Here is a 12482-nt window from a genome sequence, read left to right on the forward strand (position 1 = left end):
TCGGGCCCCTGTCCCCGTACCAGGCCTCCGCCGTCGGGCCCCTGTCCCCGTGCCAGGCCTCCGCCGTCGGGCCCCTGTCCCCTTGCCAGGCCTCCGCCGTCGGAACCCTGTCCTCATTCCCTGTAAGCAGCTCTGGCCCTCGCCCTGTCCAAGGCCTTAACCCTGTTCTCTGTACCTGTCTCAGCCCGCCTCTCCGGGCCTCTGTCCCTGTCCCCATCTCCAGTGCCCCTGGTCCTGGTCCTGACATTTAGCCCTGGCCCGTAGCCCTGGCCCTTAGCCTTTCTTAGCCCTGTCCCTTAGCCTGTTCGCTTCTTAAAGGCACAGTGCCGCTTTTTCCATTTTTCCTTGACTCTAGTGTTTTTGTGTTCTCCCCTGTTCCCCTCTCCAGTGCCCCTGGTCCTGGTCCTTGACATTTAGCCCTGGCCCTGTCCCTTAGCCCTAGTCCCTTAGCCTGTTCGCCTCTTAAAGGCACAGTGCCGCTTTTTCCATATTTCCTTGACTCTAGTGTTTTTGTGTTCTCCCCTGTTCCCCTCTCCAGTGCCCCTGGTCCTGGTCCTTGACATTTAGCCCTGGCCCTGTCCCTTAGCCCTAGTCCCTTAGCCTGTTCGCCTCTTAAAGGCACAGTGCCGCTTTTTCCATATTTCCTTGACTCTAGTGTTTTTGTGTTCTCCCCTGTTCCCCTCTCCAGTGCCCCTGGTCCTGGTCCTTGACATTTAGCCCTGGCCCTGTCCCTTAGCCCTAGTCCATTAGCCTGTTCGCCTCTTAAAGGCACAGTGCCGCATTTTCCTTATTTCCTTGACTCTAGTGTTTTTGTGTTCTCCCCTGTTCCCCTCTCCAGTGCCCCTGGTCCTGGTCCTTGACATTTAGCCCTGGCCCTGTCCCTTAGCCCTAGTCCCTTAGCCTGTTCGCCTCTTAAAGGCACAGTGCCGCATTTTCCAGTTTTCCTTGACTCTAGTGTTTTTGTGTTCTCCCATAAAGGGACTGTTCCACCTTTTGTTCTATAATAAAGATTTGCCCTGTTTTGGCTTACTCTCATACCTGTCTTGTGTTGTGCGATTGGGGTCGGTTACAAACCATAACATTTATATTAATTAACCCAGTTAATGCCTTAAGAGAAAGAGTCTGGTGGTCAATTACTACGGAAATGTTGTGTCTTACTAATAATAACTAATTCCGCGGTCAATATAAGTCTTCTATTGACCGCAGAATTAGTTATTATTATTAGTAAGACACAACATTTCCGTAGTAATTGACCACCAGACTCTTTCTCTTAAGGCATTAACTGGGTTAATTAATATAAATGTTATATTGTAACTGTCTAGTTACACATTGGTTCCGAAACATGTATGTTCCAGGCTGCGATTAAAACTTTGAATCTGAGAGAGCTCTGGTCAGCGAAGCCGGCGCCGTTCGCGACCTCCATGTTTTGGGGCTATTCATCAGAAAACTCGGATCCGCGATTCGGCTCCCATCCGTCGGGCAAGAACTGGCGGTTTTCAGCCTCTCTCTCTGGAGCTTAACAGAGTTTCGAGTTTGGGATTCACCGTGTTGAATGGGGCGTCTGAACTAAGCGAGGACCTCATGCGCATGCGCGGCGAAGAATGCGGAAGCACTCTTGCACTCTTCCGCTGGCATTAAGCTACACGCAGCCAGACCTTCCAGCTCGGTCTCTCTCTCTCCTCTGCACTAGCCCTCCTCTCCAGCAGGGGGTGGTCTCTCTCAGTCTGAATTCCCTCAGGCTTCTCAGTCCAATACTGCCTTTGCTGTTCTGACTGGACCTTTGAGCTCTGCGTCTCTCTGCTTTTCAGGTAGTGATGAGACCTCTCTCTTAGCCACACCCTCTGCTGCCAATAGGGAGGTGTAGTCTGATGTCACTGGTTGTTCCACCCGTATAGGGATTTATCATTGGGAAAATGGATGATCGGCTATTGTAACAATTCTGCCGCATGGAAATTGAAAAGCTTTAAATTTTTGCACAAAATGAGTTCCCTTCTATCACTAACATTATTGTTTAAACATTTCTGGTTGAAATAAAATTACGCAATTTCTTTTATGATTAATTGCGAATATTTTCATGTTGAGCTATAGATTGTGGATGTATAAGCACAGAAAGGTACACCATGCCAATGTTAATGCTTAAACGAGGCGATTTAGAAATGGGCAATGGGGAAATACATTGCGTTGGAAGGAGGGTGGAACACAAAAAACGGCAATGATGTAACCACTACATCATTGCCGTTTTTCCGTGTTCCACCCTAGTAGTAACAGCAGCAGTATGCTGATGTGGCATAATTGCGAAATGTGTTTAGTCCCTTGTTTGTGCCGAATCTGGGTTGCACATGATTTGTGGATCTCCCTCTGGTGTTGTGGGTGTGGTATTCACTGACCTTTGGGAATTATTTCGACATGTACATGGGTACCTGAGTGGTGTAGTGTATCTTGTAGACCAGGCCCATTGCAAGTTGCTGTACTCTGTCGTCTACTCTAAGCCATCCTAGGTAGTCAAAGTGGGCAGGGGTGAGGTGGGTTCTAGGAGTAAGGAGTAGTCTAACCAGTTTGTTTTGTGATGTTTGTAACCTTGTTTTTAGCGCCTTTGAGGTGCTTTGGTACCATGAGGTGCAAGTATAGTCATAGTACCCTTGAATGAGTGCTCCTGCCAGAGTCTTCAGGGTATTCTTGTTTACCAGAAAGGAGATCCGGTACAAGAATCGAGTTTGTTGGTTGACTTTTTGTCTGGACCCATTTCCGTTCTGTTGAATTTGATTTAATTTACTGTTTATTTCTGCAACCCTTCTCACAGGAGATGTTAAAAAAGCACCAGGAATGTCTGCAGAGACAGAAAGAAGCTGTGAAGTTCAAGAAGAATCTGGCCATGCGGCAAGCACAACTCACTGTAAGTCCAGAATGAAGACGCTGGTGGCCATGTGGCAGATACAGCTCACTGTAAGTTGTCTCAAAATGTGTCAAGAAAATTAAAGTCTAGCCGCCCGCTGGTGAATTTCAAACTATACTGTGGTTGTTGAACAAAATCAACCATTTCATATTGTAGGGACCTTGATGGCATTATGCCCGGTCATCGTTTGCTCAGAGTTTGGAACAGAACAGGCTGGAACAGCTAGAAAGCTGATCAAATAGATTTTTCACTTAGTTCATTAGCTGACTCATTTCTTTAGCCCGGGGCCTGCTCCACCTTACAGTGATCAATGCTTGTGTCTGGCCCCATGTAGAAGACGTCCGCTGCCATGAGAGAGAGCATTCAAGGGAAGTATGCTGAGATCCAGAAGGTCCTTGAGGAGGACTTGAAACTGACCCTGGCCCAGCTGGAGATGGAGGAGAGGGCGGGTTTCTCCTTCCTGGAGGGGCTCATGGAGAGGAACTGTTCTTTAATCCAGGAGATAGAACAGGACTTGGACATACTCACTGTCCAACTAGACCAGATGGACATCCATACTGACCCAATGGTGACTGAGGTGTTTTACTGTCAAACTAAATTTACATTATATATGAAAGTATTCTGCATAAACACATGTTGTGGTGGGGAGCTCCAGTAGCTCACCCCGTACCTCGGACGCTATTTCGGCGTCGGGGACAACCGTGCGCGTCACGGATCTGGGGTACACGAGTTCGACTCCCGGACTCGCCGTATTTTCTCAGAGTGTCTTTCCCCCGATCTATACCCCATTCAACCTGTTTCTGTCGGTCATGCTTGACCAGAAAAAAGCGATAAACGCTAAAAGAACCAGCTGACTGGTTAAAGTTTAAAAAAAAAAAAAAACACATGTTGTGGTTTCAGAATGTAAGTGTCTAGATTCACCATGAGGAGGATCTAACTGTTGTGGAACCGGACTCATCGATTATATCGTAGACAGATCTTCTGATCAAAATAGGTTTAATAGTAAAAACAATTCATACAAATGACATGTGGGTTAAATTAGCTTTGGCTGAGAGGAGTGCTCTCCTCTTGCCAGCTAGGAGACACTGAAGAAGAGCAGTGCTCTCCTCTGGCCAGCTAGGAGACACTGAAGAAGAGGAGTGCTCTCCTCTGGCCAGCTAGGAGACACGCGTTGATGAATCCGGGGGTAACTGTCGTAGGTTTTCTCTTACGAACTTCCAATGAGGTCATTTAAGAGGAACGACAATGTTGTTGAATGAGGTCCACTACCCTTTCATGTGATGGGATGTAGACACTGTCCTTTCAGGTGATGGGATATAGACACTACCCATCAGAGTTCATATCACTATTGAGTGAAAACCTCTCCTCTTCTGAAATGTAGATTAAATAGTTTTCAGAGCAACAGACATGCATTATTGAAGATATACAATAGGCTTTGAATGGCTTTTATTGACTTTAATATCATGGAAATGTCTTGCCACATAAAGGAAAATCATGCAAACGTTCAATTTAGAATTTTAGATAAATAATAAATAAGATAGATAATTAGATAAATATTGTGTTTTTCCACATCTGACAACAGTGATGTATCAGTGATTATGATCATAGTCTAACGTTTCAAGGTTTCAACGTTATTGACGACTCTCGAGGCAGGTGTTATAGTTCTCACTTTGCTTCTTTATTCAATCATCAGTTACAGGTTGCAGTATAAGTGACTCATTGCTACAACTTCCCATGCCCCAAGAGAGCGCACCCTAGGTGCCACACCCTCTTATACCTTTTCCAGGTCAGCCCCTGCCCCCTCCCCTCTGCCAACCCCCGGCTCACGCGACCAATAGCATCGCCGCCAGCCCCAGGTTGGCAGAGTGCAGAGTGACAGCTCGGCTGACCAACCGACCCAAATCCCAGGGTCGCTACAATATTATACTGTCAGCAGTAGGGGTGTAACGGTACACAAAAACCACGGTACGATATGTACCTCGGTTTTGAAGTCAAGGTTCAGTACGGGTTTTCGGTACAGTGGGGGAAAGTTTGGCTTTCCATGTTCCACTCAGGGGTGATGTAGTGTGCAGTAACTAATTGTACTTGTAGGGCTGTCAATGAATATTCTATATTGAAATTAATAATCGACTTGTAAAGAAATTCAAAAATAATAATAATTATATTAGATTGTGAAAAAAACAGCCCCCGGTGGGCGGTCGTTAGGGGTTAACATACCGTTGTATTCGTTCGGTACACTACACAGCCGTTCGGTACGGTACGGTACACACTGAAACGGTTCGGTTCGGTACGGATACGTGTACCTTTACACCCCTAGTCAGCAGTGATGTATAATTTGATTATGATCCTATTATACTGTCAGCAGTGATGTATCAGTGATTATGTTTTCTCTGCTTTTCATCTCCAGCAGGACCCAAATATAGCAGACAGGTATGTGACTGGAGATGGAACAGCCCCTATATGTCAATCACACAAATAAATATTCAGCCTCACGTAGAATATGTAAATAAAGTACTATCACAAGATAAAGAAGTACATCATGTACGTTATGTTATAGCCATAGTTTTCAAGTTTCAAGTTTCTTTAATAGTTGTCATACAGAAGTACAGAATACTTTCATACAAAATGCTTCTTACTGTTACGCTCCAGAGACTGTGCTAGACAAGATAGTATCAAATAACATAGTATAGCATGTAATTTAGAAGTAGAAAATGAGGTCACAGTGTTCAGTATAGACATATGTACAATGTTCGATGCAGAATAGACGTAACTGAGTTACCATATAATATACAATACTATGCAGTGTACTAATGTACAATACTATATAGTGCAAGCAGAAATGGGATGAGGTACAATTTAGCTGAGCTGTAGAGAGCATCTTGACTGGAAACATCACTGCCTGGTATGGCAACAGCACGGCACAGGACAAGAAGGCCCTACAGAGAGTGGTGCGCTCAGCCGAGCGTACCACAGGTATTGCACTACCAACCCTGCAGGTCCTATACAACAAGAGGCTGCAGGATAATGAAAGACCCTCACCACCCCAACAACAGCCTGTTCATGCTGCTGCGGTCAGGCAAACGCCTGCGAGCACCAGTAACGAGGACAGAGAGACTTAGGCTCAGCTTCATCCCACAGGCCATCAGAGCCTTAAACACTGAACTCTCCACGCACAAGCACACATGAGCACACACACAACAACTCTATTGGTTGGACTCTTATATTATATTATTACTTGTATTATGCACATCGTTGCGGGCGAGACCCCCCGCATTTCACTGTATACCTGTATGCCGTGACAACTAAAACTCTTGTATCTTGTTCCTGGAGCTCTTGGTCAATCATAGACAGAATTACTTTTTATAGAAGTTTTATATTTCCAAGTGGATGGAGGTTCTGAACTGGTCTGTCTGTCTGTCTGTCTGTCTGTCTGTCTGTCTGTCTGTCTGTCTGTCTGTCTGTCTGTCTGTCTGTCTGTCTGTCTGTCTGTCTGTCTGTCTGTCTGTCTGTCTGTCTGTCTGTCTGTCTGTCTGTCTGTCTGTCTGTCTGTCTGTCTGTCTGTCTGTCTGTGACCTCCAGGGTGGTGGAGGTTCTGAACAGGACGGACCCCAGCACTGTGAACCTGGACGAGGCCAAAGTTGACCAACTACTCAGCCTCACCAGCAACCTGCTGCAACTCATCTGCTCACAGACGCCCATCACCAAGAGCCTCAATAAGAGCTGTCAGTGCACACCATCACATCTAACACTGCACTGTGAAACATGACACCATCACATCTAACACTGCACTGTGAAACATGACACCATCACATCTAACACTGCACTGTGAAACATGACACCATCACATCTAACACTGCACTGTGAAACATGACACCATCACATCTAACACTGCACTGTGAAACATGACACCATCACATCTAACACTGTGAAACATGACACCATCACATCTAACACTGCACTGTGAAACATGACACCATCACATCTAACACTGCACTGTGAAACATGACACCATCACATCTAACACTGCACTGTGAAACATGACACCATCACATCTAACACTGCACTGTGAAACATGACACCATCACATCTAACACTGCACTGTGAAACATGACACCATCACATCTAACACTGCACTTTGAAACATGACACCATCACATCTAATGCCGCGTTCACGTTATGTGGGAAGAAGCGGAAGAACCAGCTTCCGACTGGGAAAAACCATTCACGTCAGCCTCCTAGTGGTAATTCCTACTAGGACATATGGGATTTTTTTATAGACCCCGATATCTCCCACTTCACGTCACGAATTGCGGAAGTATGGATGTGGGCGTTTCATCGAGTCAACGTGTGAAGGCTTCCTAGTTGTAGCAACGAGATGTCCTCTGGTTGTCCTCTGGTTCTTCCGCTTCTTCCCACGTAACGTGAACGCAGCATAACACTGCATGTGAAACATGACACCATCACATCTAACACTGCACTGTGAAACATGACACCATCACACATCTAACACTGCACTGTGAAACATGACACCATCACATCTAACACTGCACTGTGAAACATGACACCATCACATCTAACACTGCATTGTGAAACATGACACCATCACACATCTAACACTGCACTGTGAAACATGACACCATCACACATCAAACCTGCATTGTGAAACATGACACCATCACACATCTAACACTGCACTGTGAAACATGACACCATCACACATCTAACACTGCACTGTGAAACATGACACCATCACACATCTAACACTGCACTGTGAAACATGACACCATCACATCTAACACTGTGAAACATGACACCATCACATCTAACACTGCACTGTGAAACATGACACCATCACATCTAACACTGTGAAACATGACACCATCACACATCTAACACTGCACTGTGAAACATGACACCATCACATCTAACACTGCACTGTGAAACATGACACCATCACATCTAACACTGCACTGTGAAACATGACACCATCACACATCTAACACTGCACTGTGAAACATGACACCATCACACATCTAACACTGCACTGTGAAACATGACACCATCACACATCTAACACTGTGAAACATGACACCATCACATCTAACACTGTGAAACGTATAGTTATTCTATAACCCTAGTTACATGATACTGGCTGAGCATCCCGCTCTGCCTACTGAGATAACCCCTTATCTCCACGCACCTAGCGTGCACGAGAAACAAAAACAAATGCACCCACTTGCACGTGACCATGCCACTCCCATGTGCCCTATATTACACCGGAAGTGGTCACGCCTCACCCTTCCTCAGTTCGATTTCCATAAGCGGAAAAACATCCAAGGGGCGCTAAGAGCGGGACGCTCAGCCAGTATCATGTAACTAGGGTTATAGAATAACCATACGTTACATATCAACCTACTGAGATAAGGGCAGAGCAGACGCGTGGCCCGGACAAATGCACCCCCTGAGGGCCCCGTAAGCCCCAGCCAGGGAGGAGGGGAGTCCCGTCCACCCGCCCGTCCTAACGAAGGGGGGGAGGCAGTCAACTACAACCAATGTGCAAAAAGGGGAACCAGGCACCCCAGAACACAGAGCAAGCGGGACCACGTGTGACACAGCACCCCGCGGTCCACACCCACACACTCCCGCTAGCCCACCTGATGGCGGGACGCAGGAGAGGTCCCGGACCTCAGGACTGCCTGGGAGTTTCACAGAACCCCCTGTCACGTCCATGAGGTAAAACCTAACAAAAGGACTCGGGGAGGACCAGGAGCAGCAGAGGCCGCCACACCACGAATGGAGTGCGCCCTGACACCCCCGGGGGGAACCTGTCCAGTCAACGTGTAGCAAAGGGCAATGCCCTCGCACAACCAATGTGACAGGCGCTGCTTGGATAGCGCCTTACCCATGCAAGGGCCACCGTAACAACAGTTGATCGGAAGCCCTGAGATCCTGCGTCCGACTAAGGTAAACCCTCAGTGCACGGACAGGACACGACAGGTGAAGGCTCCCCTCCAACCCACTAGCATGAGGAGGCGGATGAAACGCCTGAACCACAAGCGAAAAGAGCTCCGGATATTCTTTGGCACGAAGATTGGATTAGGCCTCGCATCACAGACAGCGCCGTAACCGTCCTAGGACGGAACCTCCCGAGCGCGCCGAGAACATCCACTCGCCGCCGCTCTGAGAGGGATGCCCATATAGACCTTGAGCTTAGAAATAAGCCCAAGTACTCCACCCGTTGACTGGGAAGAGGAGTACTCTACTTCCAGTCTACAGCAAAACCCAGGCTGGTGAGGAATTCCACCACCTGCCTGGTATGAGACCTGGCGATCTTCTCTGACCGGCCGAGGACCAGAACATCGTCCAGGGTAGAATAAAATTCGTATCCCCTGACGACGCAGAGACCCCAGCGCGGTCTCCATGCACTTGGTGAAGATGCGAGGAGCCAGAGAGTAGCCGAACGGCAGCCTCTGGTACTCGTACGCAATCTAAAGGAACTGTGTATACCAACATTACTTTAATCTAAAGGAACGTTATATACCAACATTACTTTAATCTAAAGGAACGGTATATACCAACATTACTTTAATCTAAAGGAACTGTATATACCAACATTACTTTAATCTACAGGAACTGTATATACCAACATTACTTTAATCTAAAGGAACTGTGTATACCAACATTACTTTAATCTAAAGGAACTGTGTATACCAACATTACTTTAATCTAATCTAAAGGAACGTTATATACCAACATTACTTTAATCTAAAGGAACTGTGTATACCAACATTACTTTAATCTAAAGGAACTGTGTATACCAACATTACTTTAATCTAAAGGAACTGTGTATACTAACATTACTTTAATCTAAAGGAACTGTGTATACCAACATTACTTTAATCTAATCTAAAGGAACGTTATATACCAACATTACTTTAATCTAAAGGAACTGTATATACCAACATTACTTTAATCTAAAGGAACTGTATATACCAACATTACTTTAATCTAAAGGAACGTTATATACCAACATTACTTTAATCTAAAGGAACTGTATATACCAACATTACTTTAATCTAAAGGAACGGTGTATACCAACATTACTTTAATCTAAAGGAACTGTATATACCAACATTACTTTAATCTAAAGGAACTGTATATACCAACATTACTTTAATCTAAAGGAACTGTATATACCAACATTACTTTAATCTAAAGGAACGGTGTATACCAACTAGGGATGGGTACCGAATTCGGTACTTTTGAGGTACCGAACCGAAACACGTCGGTACTACCGAGTATCGAATCAAGTGAGAAACCGAAAAAAATTAAAATAAAAAATAAAAAATAAAAAAATTATTCATTTTTTTTTTACTTTTTTTTTTTTTTTTTTTACTTTTCTCTTTTCATGTCAACGTTCACACGCACAATATATGCTTACCTAGGATTTGACTTGATTCAACAACAAAGCAGTCTGAGCAATGACAAGCCGAAAACTGTCGAAATTGTAGTTATTTGAAGTTTGGATTTTTTTTTACGACTGAGGTAGGTAAATTACATTTCGACAGTTTTCGGCTTGTCATTGCTCCGACTGCTTTGTTGTTGAATCAAGTCAAATCCTAGGTAAGCATATATTGTGCGTGTGAACGTTGACATGAAAAGAAAAAAGTAAAAAAAAAAAAAAAAAAAAAAGTAATTTTTTTTTTTATAAAAAATATTTTTTTTTATTTTTATTTTTTTTAAGTACCGAAAAAAGGTACCGTTGGGTACCGGTATCGATTCACAGGTACCGGTATCGGTTCAAATGTGAAAGGTACCCATCCCTAATACCAACATTACTTTAATCTAAAGGAACTGTATATACCAACATTACTTTAATCTAAAGGAACGGTGTATACCAACATTACTTTAATCTAAAGGAACTGTATATACCAACATTACTTTAATCTAAAAGAACTGTATATACCAACATTACTTTAATCTAAACTAAAGGAACTGTATATACCAACATTACTTTAATCCAGGGGTTCTCAAACTTTTTTATACCACGACCCCATTTTATTTAGGATTTTTTTTGGCGACCCCACACTTAATGTCTTGCGTAATTTAAATATGGACACGTTGTTGAACTTGATCATGCATATTTATTAGAAAATTTAATTACAGCACTATGTTATCAACGAAATTAATGAATATTATCAACAAAAGCAACGGAATTGTTTCTGTATACACATGTATAAAACAAGGCATATTTTGCGCTTTGGCGGAGATCCGCTTCTACTCTGAAAAGCCAGCCTCACGGAGGTATGTTGATGCGAAGGGGTCAAGCTTTGTCAGCGCAGCATTACACAACACTGGGTACTCGTTCCGGACTCATATGCAGAACGAGGGCCTGGCCAGTGAACTTGACTTTCAGTAGCTCGTCACACGGAAGATCATTGAGCGCTTCCTGCTCAGACAGTGGCCTGCTGCGTCATGCGTAATGAACGGATCTTTGATCCAGTTGTCCAAATAGTATGTGCTCTCTCTCCGAAATTGTTTAACCTTTCCGGTTTGCCATCAACAAACCACTGCTCTGTTAATCACGATGTAACCTCTTGACTATTTGGAGCTAATATTACAGCTCTTTGAACGAACCACACAATGCTTCTGTGTCCTCAGATTCCAGCGAGGTGTCCCTGGACCCGGACACGGCCCACCCCAAGCTCCTGGTCTCGCCGCTGGGCCACAGCGCCACCTTCACCGACACCTGGCAGGAGCTGCCGGACCTGCCCTGCCGCTTCGACACCACCCTCAACGTCATCAGCCTGCGCGGCTTCAGCTGCGGCCGCCACTACTGCGAGGTGGACGTGACGGGCAAGACCTACTGGGAGCTGGGTCTCACCTACCCCTCCATCCCCCGCAAGGGCCGGGCGGAGGACTGCTGGCTGGGGCGCGGGGCGGAGTCCTGGTGCGTGGAGTTCTTCGACGGGGAGTACACGGCCTGGCACGGAGGGGTGCCCCATCAGCTGCCCGTCAGCAAACCTTTCAGCCGCATCGGGGTCCTGTGTAGCTTCCCGGCGGGGCTGGTGACGTTCCTGGGGGCGGACACCATGACGCCTCTGTTCTCTTTCTGCTCGGGCACCTTCACGGACAGCCTCCACCTGGCTCTGTGTCCCGGACACGACCACAACGGCAACAACGCCGGACCGCTGGTCATCTGTAACCCTCCCCCGCCGACACTCTGAGGAACACAACGAGGTGCTATGCGGCACCAAACAGTGGTTCCCGGACCATCAGCTTCGGCGGAAACCTTTTTTAGTTTAGTCACTTTTAAGTACATTTTGTTAGTTACTTAATGTTGGCACAAGAACTCTCCCAGGTCCAAAACGTGTGCTAAAACTTAAACCTGTGATGTCATCAGGTGTAAACTCTGAAGTGACTGAACTGGAGAAGATGGTAGTTATAAGACCACCCAGAATATTCAGACCAGGACAAATGAAAGGAACAATGTGAATAGATAAGTGGAGGAACATTAGGAATGCAGATGGACTGCAGGATCAGGGGGTGCGTTGGTCATGGGACGGTGTTGCACGCCGAGCAACCAGCT

At 45.6% G+C, this 12482-nt stretch overlaps 1 protein-coding gene across 1 annotated transcript; it reads left to right on the forward strand.

Moving 5' to 3' along the window:
* Window positions 1–2904: 2904 nt before the first annotated feature.
* Window positions 2905–12120, forward strand: LOC311234583 (E3 ubiquitin-protein ligase TRIM21-like; the record flags this gene model as incomplete). Its single annotated transcript, XM_084321830.1, has 5 exons — window positions 2905–2943; window positions 3228–3461; window positions 5301–5323; window positions 6473–6615; window positions 11555–12120. The coding sequence occupies 5 exons, from the start codon at window positions 2905–2907 to the stop codon at window positions 12118–12120; spliced, it is 1005 nt and encodes a 334-aa protein (XP_084177956.1).
* Between the last annotated feature and the right edge of the window lie 362 nt (window positions 12121–12482).

Source organism: Notolepis coatsorum (genome assembly GCF_963971535.1).
Source record: "Notolepis coatsorum genome assembly, chromosome: 9".
Taxonomy (NCBI): Eukaryota; Metazoa; Chordata; class Actinopteri; order Aulopiformes; family Paralepididae; genus Notolepis; species Notolepis coatsorum.